The sequence below is a fragment of the Balearica regulorum genome, chromosome Z, assembly GCF_011004875.1.
Source record: "Balearica regulorum gibbericeps isolate bBalReg1 chromosome Z, bBalReg1.pri, whole genome shotgun sequence".
Lineage (NCBI taxonomy): Eukaryota > Metazoa > Chordata > Aves > Gruiformes > Gruidae > Balearica > Balearica regulorum.
Genome location: NC_046220.1, coordinates 17718615 through 17733644, shown reverse-complemented (window position 1 = coordinate 17733644; position 15030 = coordinate 17718615). Strand labels below are relative to the sequence as shown.

The 15030-nt window shown below is 42.5% G+C and overlaps 1 protein-coding gene across 4 annotated transcripts; it reads right to left on the bottom strand.

Annotated features, from left to right (window-relative positions):
• Window positions 1–4224: 4224 nt before the first annotated feature.
• ARL14EPL (ARF like GTPase 14 effector protein like) lies at window positions 4225–14652 on the bottom strand. 4 transcript variants are annotated; one of them, XM_075739795.1, is made up of 5 exons: window positions 14502–14652; window positions 11987–12071; window positions 7414–7533; window positions 4911–5050; window positions 4225–4528 (listed from the first exon to the last, which is right to left on the bottom strand). In XM_075739795.1, the coding sequence occupies exons 3-5, from the start codon at window positions 7522–7524 to the stop codon at window positions 4306–4308; spliced, it is 474 nt and encodes a 157-aa protein (XP_075595910.1). In that variant the 5' UTR covers window positions 7525–7533; window positions 11987–12071; window positions 14502–14652; the 3' UTR covers window positions 4225–4305. The 4 variants fall into 4 exon arrangements, with proteins under 4 accessions (XP_075595910.1, XP_075595907.1, XP_075595908.1 ...); XM_075739792.1 differs by lacking the exon at window positions 14502–14652 and adding an exon at window positions 14044–14264; XM_075739793.1 differs by lacking the exon at window positions 14502–14652 and adding an exon at window positions 13513–13620.
• Window positions 14653–15030: the final 378 nt, after the last annotated feature.

The following is a 15030-nucleotide window of genomic DNA, read 5'->3' as shown; positions in this document are numbered from 1 at the left end:
CTAAATGATGCAGTGGGGTTGAACGATGTGCAGAAGTTCATTTTAAAGCCAGGAGGAACAGTTTAGTGGGCTGAGGTTGTGACTGAAATATCTAGACTCTCTGGAACCACAGATGAGACTTCTCCCAGGGCTGACCACTGTCCTTCATCATTTTTAAAGCACTGTAGGTAAAGTGAATACCATTCAGTTTACTGCGGTTACCCCAACATTAAGTCTCCATGTGGACAGGAATCCAGTAACACGTCATACAAAGTTTGGGGGCTTACTTTGGAAAAAAAATCTCATTTTTTTGCCTGTTGTTTTACAGTGCTCTAATCTGTTGTATTCCTAGCCTATAGTTCAGAGGTGCTATGTTATATATGTGACTCTAGATTAATAATCATGGAGCCTTTACATAAAAGGATTTATATAAATAATTCTAAGTTTTCATTGTGGAACTTTGCATGAAGGATTTGCAAACACGGAGCAAGAGAAAAGTCAGCATAATTTTGCCCATTTATTAGCATGGAAACCGGGGCAGATATGGGAGTGGTGGCCTTGCTAGTCAGACTCGTGCCCCAGCACAGCTTTGGTCTGCCTTCTTATTCAAAACTCCCATCTTTTAACTCATCTGCTAAAACCTTGGGTGTTGTTTGTCTTTAGCACACCTCCACATTTTATAAGTCGTATTTGGTGGCCTTCACTTTCATTGTGGCCTCTTCTGGGCCACATGATAATAAATTCATCAGTATTTCCTTTAAATTGGCCATTGTTTTAGGAGCACCTGTAAGTATCTAATGCAATATACAAGAACAGCTGTTGTTTTTTTCTCAGAACTGTGACAACTTTTGGTATTGAGAAGTACAAATAATGAGTGTCTTCAGTGGCTAACTTTCAATAAGACAATGCCCAAGCACAGAGGAGGTTAGTAAAGAACCATCTTTATCTTCACAAGAATTGTAAAGAAGAACATTATTCATTTACATGAGATTAACTTCTTTGTGGTAGTAACATCTAAGAAAGTAGAGGATGAACATCTCCTTCCAGATACATATGGATTCTAACCAAGGGAAATAAAGTGGAAGGCACAATGAATTCAAATTAAACAAACTGAATCAATTTTTTGTATCTTAGTTAGGCTATAGTTTAATATGTACCTGTACTTTCATCTTTCCTTAAGCTACAGTGGAGCAAATCAGCCATGTGAACAAGGAAAAGGCAGGCAAAGTAAACTAACAGTGTCATAAACTGTTTTAACCTGCATAATTGGGGAGGGGGAGGGAGAAAAAGGACCAACAGACCTTATGAAACAGTGCATCGATCTGCTTCCCTTTATTTTAAATGTTAGTTTTCTAAAGCAAACTTATTCCATAGGGAAAAACATACTCTGTTTAGACTGACATCTTGTAAGGTAAAAAGATGATGTAGTGTCATCTGCAGAGTGGCCATTTTCATGAAAGACTAAGAAATGCTCTCTGCCTTTTCTGGTAAGGGATTTTATTTAAAACCACAATGTCGTGCAGTGTAGCATTATATAATTGCCTAACAAAAACTATCAGATATGGGCACTCTGTTGTTATTTTTATATACATATATCTATGACTAAGTTTCACAATCAGTGTAAACCTATGTATGACACTGGTCTTTTTTTTTTTTTTTTTTTTTCTTCTCCCTATGTACTACTGCCTTAATAGGGATTATACTTATGCACTGTCAGCTGCTCATTCGGAATTGGGGAAAAAGTTAACAGGATCATTGCAACGATAATGAGTCATTCTCAAACCACAGCAGAACTGCCTCTGCAACATCCTCTTATTTCATTGTCCTTACATTGGCTCACACGTGTTTTTTCAAGTTTTGTACTGTATTTTCAAGGTTGTACTAAGTGTGTTTGTGGTGGTGGTCTCTTATAATTTGCATTTAGCTATGATTGTGACAGAGGCACAGTCTATGTTAAAAACCACAAAGTTACACCAATGAATTAAATAATGGGATTCTGAAGATTTACACCAATCTGGGTTTAATCATATTACCAAAAAGTATAACATGTAGCGTGTCATGTAAAGGATATGAGTCTGATGTGTGGCTGAGGGAGGCCCTCCCTCCCATTGAGTCACAAAGTTCAGAAAGGACCCCCTTGCTTTCTAAACTCCTCAGAGAGGAGGCTAGGTGCAGCTAGGTCCAGTCTTAGTCCCAGACTTGGTCAGTGGTTTATGTCTAAGGGATTATGCGTGTAGCCACTTACAGAGTCAATGTTTGCCTGTCAGAGCCCCACCAAGGACTTTCACTGAAACGGTTTCACAAAGTTGAAAAGAGAGGTAATTTATTGAGGCAACAGATATCAAAAGTTCAGAATTTTCATTGGTAGATACTGCAAAAATTTTAAGCTCAAGTTAATAGCTCAGCACTTTTGTTAATCATAGTTTTCCCAGGGTAACATCCATCATAGTCAGAAGACATAAGTCTTACCAAAGAGGCGTCCCTGCTTGGGGAGCAGAGAGGTGTAGGCCCATCGACCTGTCTGGATAGTTGGAGTTCTGATCCTCAAAACATAGGATTCTTAATGCCAGATTTATGCTTTTGGCGAGATGGGACTAAGTCAAGTAGTGTGTGCTGATTGGCTCTTACAAAGGCTTGTTGCACTGCAATCAGGCAAGAGCAGCTGAGAACAAAGGTGTTCTGTACAGAGGTGTGGGGGATCAGTTCAGCTTTACCGAAGTACCATCAGGCTGTGAAGCCTCCTGCTCATCCCAGGCATCACTCGGGTGATTGAGGAATAGACCGTCAGGCACTACATCTGTTAAGATGAGCAAGCTGCTCATCCCTTGCCTATGTTCAGGTCCGGTGTTTATCAGTACAACATAAGTTGCTCAATCTGTGCTCTCACTCAAGTTGGATCCCGCACTGACTCATAGTAACCTTGTATTCGGCACCAAGCCTGGACAAGTCCAGCATCCCACAGTAGCCTTACCATAGGAATCCACTTGAAAACTATTCGGGTTCTTGCCTTTAAGTGGAAAGAAGGTGAAGCTAATTCAAACATGTCCATTTCAGATCTTGAAAGGAAGGCTGCCATCTTCCGGTCCATGCAAAGCAACTTTATCTTCTGCAAGAGTTGCTTATTCAGTCAAGTTCAGAATGAGTCTGTGGCACACCTAGAACAAGAAACTAATCCCTGACTACGCTGGCAGGATTTCCACCTAGCTTAAGAAACACAACTCAGAGATTACCTGGGCTATTTGGACTCCCAGCACAAGTCAAAGGATACTTTGGGACCAGTGGGGGTATATAAGAGAACAGCACCAGATCTGACTGCCAAGTAGATGGTGTTTTAACCACCATAGAAAATATTGCTATTAAGTTTTTTGCTACTGGGTGTTTTTATGCTACAAGCTTAAGTACTGAGGTGTCATTAGTTGAGTGGAGCAACAAGTCTTTCCAAGGTATCAAACCAGGAGATTGTGGGGTTAAGACATTCTTGGCGTCTGTTTCAGGAAGTTTCTTATACTGGAAGACATCTCTGCCTTGGAGCAGAAGGTCTTTGTCCACAGAGAATGGCCTCTTGTAGGGGAGAAAGGTGTTGCCACATTTAAAGTTGGGAGAGCCTCCTCAAAAACAAGAAGCACTGGCCCAGGGAATGATTCCCCCACTAGAAGCATGCTCCTGGAGATCATTTGCGGCAATTGGCAGCCTTCTCCCCTTCAAGATCTAGAGGGTCCCTCACTTCTAAAAAAGGGTGTGAGTGCCCATCATGAACAGGAACAGCAACCTCATAAGAAGACTGGGTGTAAGTTGTAAGTTATGGTATTTGTAATCTGTCACATTTTGCAGTGACTGGAACTGAAGAGACTTTTCTGCCCAGAGGCAAAAATATCCAATCCATTTACCTCTAGCTATATAATTAATGACTGATCAAAATTGAGTATACCATATGCTGGGGGAAAAAAAAAAAAAAAAAGAAAAAGGAAAAAAATGCTGACTGCAGAGAAATAAGCAAGAAAAAACTGATGGCAAGTAATGTGGTTCAGCTTCCCAAGGTAAGAAAATTGTCTTCCCACAGCAGCAAAGACCCCTTCAATTTTAGAAAGTCAAGATTTGGAGAAGACTGACTAGGTGCCTCACTAAAGCTTGCAAGGATGAGGAAGAATGAAATACGTACTTTTACTCAATGGGGAAGGTTGAAGTCTACTACACAGGCAGCAATAAAGAAGCACAAGCACCACTACCAGGCACTTCACTAGAGACAATTCATAAAGCCAGGATTTATTTTAATGTAATGTGAAGAAAGAAGAACTTTGCTCAGGTGCAAAAGCTATCAGAACAAAATCAGTCAGGGACAAAAAAGGGCAACACACTGATCACACTCCCAGCTTCAGTTGCAATTGTATCATAAACCCATTTCCTATTGCAGCGACATTCTGGTCCACATTTGTTTGAATTGCATTTGGGACACGGATAGAAGCAACCCAGGCAGTTCTTTTCCAGGCAATCACACAAATCAATGTTATTACAAAGCAGCCTGCCATGTTTGTCATATTTCTTTGTAATTCTGCAAAAGAGAAGAAAAAGTGATTCTCAGAGAATGCTTCAACATGTTTGAATATTAAACCAAACAAATGTGGAAAACATATGTCTAGGAACAAATATTTCCTCTTTAACAACCTCGCAGCATAAATACCAGCAATATATCCTAATTGCAATACCCATAGTTATTAAAACTGAAAGTGTGCCAAAGAAGTAAATCTAAATTCTCTTAAGTCACACAGAAAAAAACCTTGTTTTCCCAGCACAGCTTTCATGTGTAATAAGAATTCTCTCTGCAAAACATTAATGCTTTTATATGTTTAATTTATATTCAGTAAACAGTATACCATATTTTTTACAGTAAACATTTTTTAAAGTAAAATATGTTACAAATTAGTGCATCTTACTTGGGCTTATAAAAAAAATCTTTTTTCATCTGTGACATGCGTGCTTTCTTTTTCTGCTCTCTAGTTTCAGGATTGAAGTCAGCTACCTGAGGTCCTGGATTTTGAAAGGCTAAGCATTTTAATTGTTTCTCAAGTTGTTGCTATAAATAAACAACAGAAAGTTTATAATTAGTACAATTAAACCAAGTATTTCTTAGCTGCCAAATGTCCTCACTGGCTTTCATATGACATTCAAATTAATACTCTTGTTAACTTAACACAGGTAGGAAAGTGAAGCAAACCTTGACTTAAATTAAGATCACATTGTTTAAAATATTTCCTTGTAATCTGTTAATTGAGTATTCCTCTACCAGTCTTTCCTATGGCCAAGCGTGCATCCTATCAGGAGAGTGAACAACCATGACTTTGAATACACAACACTGGTACAGTGGCATAGAGTTTGTAAGTTGTCTTGTGGGAGGCACAGTCATGCATTTTTTTCTTCAACTTTATCCATAACGTAAAATCAAGTACTATGATTATAAGCATCATAGCTGGATTCGCCCTTCACTTCACTGTCCCCTCAGATGCCGAGAACCCACCTTTGTCCAAACCATCTGTGGGCAAGAGAAGTGTCTGGAGGAGCAACTACCACAGGAAGCATTTGCACGAGTGAGGAGTATAAAAAAAGGACAGAGAAAAATAAACTAAACTGAGCACAGTTTTTGAGAAATGAGAGGGAGCATTTTCTTGTCTATTTTATGAAATTCATGTTTGCAATTGGCTAAAACTGCTGAATAGTTTTGGAGGTTAAAACATTGGCTCTGTGTATTGCCATTCCACATAGCCCCTGTATGTTGACAGTCACGTCTGAAGTCAGTGCAAACAAGCATGGGCTGTTTAACAACTTTGTCGGCAACATGGACAGTGGGATCGAGCGCACCCTCTGACACGCTGGAGGGAAGGGAGGCCATCCAGAGCGACCTTGACAAGTTTGAGAGGTGGGCCTGTGTGAACTGCATGAAGTTCAACAAGGTCAAGTGCAAAGTACTGCACGTGGGTCAGGGCAATCCCAAGCACAACTACAGGCTGGGCAGAGAATGGATTGAGAACAGCCCTGATGAGAAGCACTTGGTGGCATTGGTGGGCAAGAAGCTCAACATGACCTGGCAATATGCACTTGCAGCACAGAAAGCCAACCCCATCCTGGGATGCATCAGAAGAATTGTGAACAGCAGTTCAAGGGAGGTGATTCTGGCCCTCTACTCTGCTCTGGTGAGACCCCACCTGCAGTACTGCGTCCAGGTCTCGGGTCCCCAGTACAAGAAAGACATGGAACTGTTAGAATGAATCCAGATGAAGGCCACAAAGATGACCAGAGGACTGGAGCATCTCTCCTACAAAGACAGGCTGAGAGAGTTGGGATTGTTCAGCCTGGAGAACGGAAGGCTCCACGGATCCTTTATAGTAGCCTTCCAATACCTGAAGGGGCCTACAAGAAAGCTGGAGAGGGACTGTTTACAAGGGCATGGAGTGGCAGAACAAGGGATAATGGGTTTAAGCTGAAGGAGGGTAGATATAGATTAGATGTTAGAAAGAAATTGTTTACTGTGAGAGTGGTGAGGTACTGGAACAGGTTGCCCAGAAAGGTTGTGGATGCCCCCTCCCTGGCAGTGTTAAAGGCCAGGTTGGATGGGGCTTTGGGCAATGTGGTCTAGTGGAGGGTGTCTCTGCCCATGGAGGGGGGGGGTTGGAACTAGATGATCTGTGAGGTCTCTGCCAACCCAAACCATTCTATGATTGTGTCAAACAAGTTCTCTTTGGACAATGACTGTGGGCATTGAACATACACTTGTCATTCATGATGCAAAGGCACAAACATACATACAAATTTATCTTCTTTCCTCTTAGGTAAGTAGACCTGACTTGCCACCCCTGAGCTTCCCTGGAGGTGTCATTCCTTTCAGAGTCCACAGTGATTTTTCGCAAACAAGTGAGTGCCGTCATTGCTTTTCATGGGGAAAGCAGTGGCTGTTCAGTCCAATCTGCTGATACAGTGATTTAGAAATATCTGTACAGTTGAATGCACTTATTTACAAGGTCATTGATGCTGTGCATCTTTAATTGTATCCTTCTGAAAACCTTAGAACAATCTCACGCACCTACAGTATTTAGACATTTCTGCTTTTAGGTCTGGGGTATATTTTTGGTGCAGAAAATATGCTTCATCATCATCATTGACCATGACCATGAATTATGCAATTTCAAGTTGGAAACAAACAATAAGCTATGGAGATGGTCCTCTCTCTGAGACTACTCTCTTATTTCCATGCTTACTGTATTTCATTTGAGTTCGGAACTGCTGTTAGCCCTTTAAATTATGCATGGCAAACTTGACTTATTTCACTATTGTTATTACTGATATTTCCCTATTGACTCCAGCTGTTTATGAAAGAAATTTATGAAAGAAATTTAAGGCAATTTTAAGTATCTTGATAATAAAATGGTATTGGAGAACTCATACCAATTGTTTTTGTGTTATTGAGCAGTCCTTAGCAGGAGAGACATTTCCATCTGCAGATGTTTCTTGGGCAGAATTGCTTTTCTTGCAGTTTTCTTCCACGTGATGGCTCATTTGATCACCCTTGTGAAAGATACACATACATATGTGTTACATATATAAAGAGATCCACAGACTTCTCAGGTTTTAAGGTAAGCAGGTGATATCCATGCTAGGCTTTTATGTGTTCTTAACCAACAGCAAATGCAGAACAAAATGAGGCTCAGTATCAGCCATGATTTTAAAACTGTATTAAATTAAGTAACATAAACAAAAGCTGTATCACCAAAGCCACTCTATTATTTGTTAAGCAAACCTTAGAAAACCTCTACTGTACAAGTAACACAGAAATTGAAAGAAATGCTGCCAACTCTGAACCTGCTCCTGACATCCCTTCACCGCATTGTCACCTTTAACATAAAGGTGAGAACCGGTATTCTCACAGAACACATAAAAGCAATCAGCGATGTGCAGTGCAGATGAAAACAGCACGCAGGAGCAGTCATTCCGCTTACCGGCAGGTGACACTGTTGTCCTAGCTGCGGTTCTTTTTGCAAGGCTCCAAAAGAGAGCAGCCGTGGAGGGTGTGGGGAGCAGGAGAGCCCTGGACATATTCTCTGACATTATTCATAGACACCCGAAGCATGTCAGAGCTGTGACCATAACAACTAGACTATTGCCTGCACATTCACAATTTTTTTCCTGAAGACTTCAACCAATGGACTACGAGAAAACTTCTTGGCTTTTAAATCTCAGTCCTTAGCTTTGCAAAAGATTTTATATTTAGAATGTGTAGCTTTTAGTTTTAATAGAAAAAAAAGCACCTGCAGAGGACTGTGGGTTCCGTGAGTCCCACATTTGTCCTACAAATGCCATCCATCACCTCTTCCCTGCCATGCAGAAATGGTGGTGGCAACTATTCAGGATGGATAGCTATTTCTTATCCATCCTATGACGCTACTTAGGTGAAACTTTTTATGCAATATATGCAGTTCCAGTGCCTCAGACTCTAACCCCAAACACCACCAGAAATATTGAAGCTGTTTTGGAGTTCTTCCAATGCTTCCCCAAGTGCTGCTCAGTCTCCCATTGCCTCTGAAAGGTAGTGTAGTCGTCTCTGCCAGGTTACCTTGCACTTTAGGATTGTTGCCCAAACCCTGTCACAGAGAAGATCTTAATTTCGTCATTACCGAAGGGCCACCACCTCTGAGAGAAGCAGGAGAGGAGTCCAGGCATTTAGTTCCCTCTGTTGCAACATTCAAAGTGGGAATAGCAATGAGAAGGGAAAGACTTTGTAGTAACAGGAGGGGACGCTTTTTTTGAGAAATTAAAAGAACAGCCTTCAGCCTGTTTCAGAGAGGGTTTCCTTTTCTCCTCTTCAGTGACCTGAAGAATGACTGAGATTTTGACACTGTTCACAACAGAATGCTTTACAGCAACACTTTTAGACCTGGGACTTGAGCATCTTTTTAGGATTAGAAAAGGAAAGCTATTACCAGGCAATTAATATTTGCTGTATGGGGAGCGTGCTTTCATGCTGGAAATTTGCTAGGGACCCACAAATAAAACAGGTATGAAGGCCACTGCTCCAGAGAAGGTGAATATCGCTCTTCATTTGCACTCAAGTTGGAGTCCTGATAAGGATTTCCTTCCTACATCTCCTCTTGTGTCCAACCATGCATCCAGCATTGTTAAAGCACTTTATGAGTATGCCTGACCATCATCCGTGCCTGTTCTATTACAGTATGTAGGGGTCAGGAACAACCATCAGCAGCTACCAGTGTTAGCATGCTGAATTCTCACATGTCCTCTGGTGGTGTAAATATTTGACTCCTTCAGAAACTAGGTCCTAGCAGTTATCTGGAGCCAAACACCCAAAATCAGAAGCCACTTTTGAAATATTGACAGAAAAGGAAAAAGCATCTTGTTCCAAACACATTTCAAATGCCCTTGCGCCTTAGAAAAAATATCCTGCACAGAAAACATAGCACTTTTCTGTCTCCATATACATTGTAAATATAGTGTTAAATTTTAATCTCCAGGAAAGATACTAAAATTGAGGCTGAGCGTGACTAGGAAACTGTGCAAGATTGTCCTGGTTTCAGCTGAGGTAGAGTTAATTTTCTTCATACTAGTTAAATATGGGGCTATGTTTTGGATTTCTGCTGGAAACACTGTTGATAACACAGGGATATTTTTGTTATATAGAGATGTTTTTGTTATTGTTGAGCAGTGCTTGCACAGAGTCAAGGCCTTTTCTGCTTCTCATACCACCCTGCTAGCGGGATGGCTGGGGGTGCACAAGAAGTTGGGATGGGACACAGCCAGGACAGCTGACCCAAACTGACCAAAGGGATATTCCATACCATATGGCATCATGCTCAGAATATAAGGGCCTGCAGGAAGAGGAAGGATAGGGGGTGGGGTGTTCAGAGTGATGGTGTTTGTCTTCCCAAGTAACCATTTTGTGTGATAGAGCCCTGCTTTCCTGGAGAAGCCTGCCCATGGGAAGTGGTGAATGAATTCCTTGTCTTGCTTTGCTCGTGCACGGTTTTCGCTTTCCCTATTAAACTGTCTTTATCTCAACCGATGAGTTTTCTCACTTTTACTCTTCCGATTCTTTCCCCCATCCCACCGGGGGGAAGTCAGCAAGCGGCTGCGTGGGGCTTAGCTGCCAGCTGGGGTAAAACCTAAACAATACTTTTTGGCTATCCCTTATATGCTGAGCATGTGTCCACTCCCAACTCCTTCTGCACCCCCAGCCCACTCGCTGGTGGGGCAGTATGAGAAGCAGAAAAGGCCTCGATTCTGTTCAAGCACTACTCAACAATAACGAAAACATGTCTATGTAACAAAACCATCTCTATATTGTCAACACTGTTTCCAGCAGAAATCCAAAACATAGCCCCATACTAGCTACTACGAAGAAAATTAACTCTATCTCAGCTGAAACCGGGACAAAGATTCAGAAATTGGTGAGACTCACAGGACTGCTTATCCCATAGCATGTTCTGAAAGGGGACAGGGGAACAAGGGAGACTGTGAGACTTGGATATCCACTCTCAAGTCTGCAGAACCTAATTATCCAAAGGAAAGTATTCTTGGTCCTGAAGCAGAGTTTTTTCTTCTACTGTTTTTGGTCCAGCAATATTGATAATCCAGGGGCAATGCATTGAACACTAGTCTCTTCCATAAAAATTTCAACTCTGAGGACAACCACTAATCATACTCCTCCTCCACCAAAACCTGTGTTCTCCCACACCTTTTGAATACAGCAAGTACTTCCTGGATGTGATCATCCACATTTCAACATCCCACTGTGGCCATAGCATATGGCTGAGAACTAGCAGTTTCAGCACATACCCTTGGCACATCTGACAAGGCTAAAGGCAGATTAAGGGAGGAAGAAAATCAGAGGCTGTGTTATATTAAAAGAGACTTGGTCTTATCCAAGAGACAGATGTTTCTGCTCAGAGAGTGCTTTCAGAAGATGTTGGGATTTGGAAGGCACTGCATTTGTTTATGATTTTCATAAGAGAAATATTTTCCTGTATCTGGTCTTTCAAGAATTTAATATTCCTATTTACAATCCTTGCAGATTGCACTGCTAAATATTTCAGCTGGTCTGAAATGTGCTGACCAGCATTCCAGATACTTAAGGCTGCTTAATCTCAGCAGTCTAAAGCTAGTATCTCTACAGGGCTTGCCAGAGTGAGTGCACATTGTTTTCACATTGTATTTGTTCATGCCATTGGACGCTTTCTGACTGAGACCTATAAGCATGTCTGTCACCTTCACCAGGGCAAGACAAGATGCTGTCCCTATAGCTTTAATCTCCCTGTGCCCACAGGGATTAGGCTGACCCATTGTGATAGTCCCATCTTCCTCATAGCCTAGTTCTGCAGAGATGTTTGTGGGTTTAGAAACCAGCAGTCAGGTTTGTGGCACATTCACGTATGCATCTTGAAATCTTTATAGGACATCTGGTGCCAGCCAAATTAAAAATGAGAATAAATTAAAAATGAGAATCTTCCTCTGGATTGATGATGGACTGAGCTGTAAAGATGTGGAAAGACCACTTACTAACTAGTCCGTGCCTTCTCTCACAGCCCCAAATGTGCATGTGTGTTCAGAAGATGGCCTTGAAGCCAGCTGGGAAACACAGATCAGATGAAGAAATAGGGCTCATCTCTTGTAACTCAGCTGGTTTCCCAGAAAACTGATAAACATGGTGATAGAGCAATGGCCCATTCTGTGATAGGAGTCTGGAGGAGCAAATCCTGCCGTCTCCCAGTAAAATAAAACAAATCCTCATGAGTTTTCCCTGCCAAACAAAGAGCCTTTCTGCCATATCTGAAAGTGAGCTGAACTCTAAGAGATAATTATAAAATCACGTGCATTTTCTGGTTGTCATGCAATAGGCAGAAGAGATCTGCCAGACTTACCTTCTGAAAACCTGCAGATCTGATGGGGGTGTGCTCAGCTCAGAGCAGACAGCAAGAGAGAAAGGAGGTTCTCAATTTTAAATTGTACTTACCAAAGGAAGGGGCTGGCACGTAGTAGGTTTACTGCTGCACAATTCCTCTGATAGTGGAAGTCCCAGAGTATCAGCCCCACAGTGACTGAAACAGAAGACAAATAATCAAAATAGTGCTCCCCAGAGAAGCAGGCTGAAGACAGTGCCAGGTAACTATCTTAACAGACCTTACACTTTCTGTCTCATTAATTATGGTTTTTAAATAGTACTTAGCACAAAGAGTAGAAATAGAGAAACAATATAAACTCAGATGAGAGTCCTCATTTATTACTTGGATCTGTGGAATGTTCACAGAACAAATGTATTTCTTAGAGCTTTTTTTCTTAAAGGTAATTAAACAAAAAACTGTAATAACTACTGCATTTTACATAAATGGAGGGGGTTTAGGACATCGATGTAGTAAAGGAACACTTTACCACTTCAGACAAAACGTTCTGGAATCTGTTCATTATCTCCAACAGTGAAAAGTTATCAAATAAATATGATCCCCAATAGCTAAAGTGACAATGCAACCTGACAGTTTAGCTTGCTGCCTTTCAGGATTCTTTGTTGCACTAGTGGAGACAACTCAGGCTTCTCCTGATACCTCCAGATGCCAATTTCCAGCATGCTGCAATCACTTAGGGCTTTCATTAGTCTTCCCTAGAACACAGCTAAATCCTAACAGACATCCAAAACTGTAAAGTCTTATAAATTCTCCTGTTGTGCTTACACAAATAGCCCAACATATCTTTTTATCTTCATCAGCTGTAGCCATCCATTCTCTGAGGTATTTCACGCAGTCTGAGGGCAAGTAAATTTATTATTTACCATACTATTTTCTTTCCCTCCAAACACTTTTAAAACCAAAAGCTGATGTAACATTCTAGCAGCAGACCTCAGCTAGGTGATTTAAATGCTGCTACATGTACCTTAATTTTGTTCCACAGACTGTTTTCCTTATCATGAAAAATAAAACACAAATCCCTCAAGGGAAAAGAAAAAAATCCCAATCTCCAAGGTACAACAGCAAGACACAAACAAAAACCTACAACCATTTTTATTCTCCTGTATTTTTTCCATTGTTCTCATTTCTCCACAGTCTACATAATGGAGAAAACAAGAATCATTAACTCTATAAATACAAAAATTATAATTAAACCATCCTGCACTTAATATCTGCTTTTCTTCCATTTTGCTAATCCTTACACACATGTATCTGAACTTTTTCTGAATTGTTTGTGCATGAGTAATGATACTTGTTTACCATAGCATACATGATAACGTGCAGCCTGCAGTCTACTCAGAATAGTTTTTACTGAGTGGGTGTTAGGCTACAAGTAAGTGAGGATGTACATGTAGATTAAAATCTTATGTGACATTTAGAGATATTGATTCTGGTGGTGAAACTCCTAATGGTTCCTACAGGGACAAGTCTTCCCCACCATGAACATATGACTAAATACACCTTGGGAGATGTGATACAAATGTCCCTACTATTTGTAAAGGGAGGGGGGAGAGAGAAAGAAAAGCAGACAAATGGTTACAGATTCATTAAATTTCTTTTAAGCTTCCTGGCCATTATCCACTGTCAAGCTGATTGCTCCTTGTACACCTTAGTGCACTCTGCCGCACAGTGTGCTCAGTAGAATCCCTGCAGCTAAAGAGAGAAAAATACATTTTTCAGTGTTAAAAATTAATCTGTAACGTTTTTATCCCATTGGGAAAAAGTTCCTTGGGACTCTCTGATTTCATTGTTAAAGCGCTAACACAGAGTGAAGTCTTAGTGGTGTTCCTCCCATTTTATAATACATTTTCCCCTCCTCCTCCCCTCACCCTCATTTTTCCTGAACTGCCAAGTCCATCAGGTGTTTCTGCCTCTGTTTTTTTTTTTCCTTTCTGAATGTTCGAATCAGCAAATAGTCGGGGGGGGGGGCCACGACACGGGCGGAGGACGACGGGACGGACCAGACAGGGTGGAAGCTCATGAAAGGCAGGGAGATAATTTTAGTGCCGGAGATGCCAAGGAGAAGAAACGGTGAAAGGTTTGTATGAAGCACAAGGGGAGAACAAAACACGTTTCTCCGGAGAAGACTCTAAATCCTGCCTTGTCGACCAGCCCGGCACGGACAGGTCCCGCCTGCACTCCAGCTGCTGACAGACCACTCATGGCGTTATTTAGCGCCTTCTCTCCTCCGGGCGAAGGAGAGGCAGCAAAAGCAGCCGCTTCCTCCTGTCCACCGCTTTGTTACAAAGCCCGAAGCCAGAGATGCAGCGTTACCGTTTTCTTGACCGCTTCGCGGAGGGCTGCCTCGGCAGTGGGGTTTGACCGCACCTCCCCACACCCTCAACCGGGAGCTGGGCGTCCCACAGGCGAGGTCCCCGTCCCCCCCCCCCCCCTTCCAGTTACGGGTGGCTGCTCGCCCCCCTCCCCCCACACTCGCCTTCTTTGCTGTTCCTCCCTCTCAGTTCTTGCTGTCGCATATAGGATATAACAACGTTCCCCTTCAAGCGTTATCTATCTCCCGCTCTGTACCGGCTATGTCCGGGCGCTGGCAGCGCGGGGGCTGTGGGGAGCTCTGCGGGCGGAGGCCGGGGACAGCCCTGTGCCGGCCACGACGGTTCCAGTCAGCTGCAGGACGCGCCTGAGCCCCTCAGCCAAGCTGGCGGCACCTCTGGGAAAGCCTGCTTAAGTAAGGGCAAAAATACCATGAGAGCAAAGGAGTGAAGGGAAAAAAAACCACGAAGTGATAAACAGCACTGCGAGCACCAAGGTCAGTGTAAGGCAGGCGGGGGAGGAGGTGCTGTGGGCGCCGGAACCGAGATTCCTTTGCAGCCCCTGGAGAGGCCGAGGTGGAGCAGGTGGATGTTCCCTGAAGGAACTGAGGCCTGTGGGAGGAACCCCGCGCTGGGGCAAAGCAGCAGCATGAGGAGGAAGGAGCAGCAGAGAGGAGCGGCCTGACCTCAACCCCCACTCCTCCTTCCTGCTAGGCTGCTGGAGGGGAGGAGGTGGAAGAGTTGGAAGTGAAGATGAGCCTGGGGAAAAGGGAGGGTGGGGGAAGGTG

Coding starts and splice junctions, on each gene's coding strand:
- ARL14EPL (XM_075739792.1), bottom strand. CDS start 14,135: ATGAGTGGTCTGTCAGCAGCTGGAGTGCAGGCGGGACCTGTCCGTGCC. Junction 12,072..14,043: donor AGAGTCTTCTCCGGAGAAAC/GTGTTTTGTTCT, acceptor CTTCTGTTTCAG/TCACTGTGGGGCTGATACTC. Junction 5,051..7,413: donor CAATAACACAAAAACAATTG/GTATGAGTTCTC, acceptor GTTTATTTATAG/CAACAACTTGAGAAACAATT.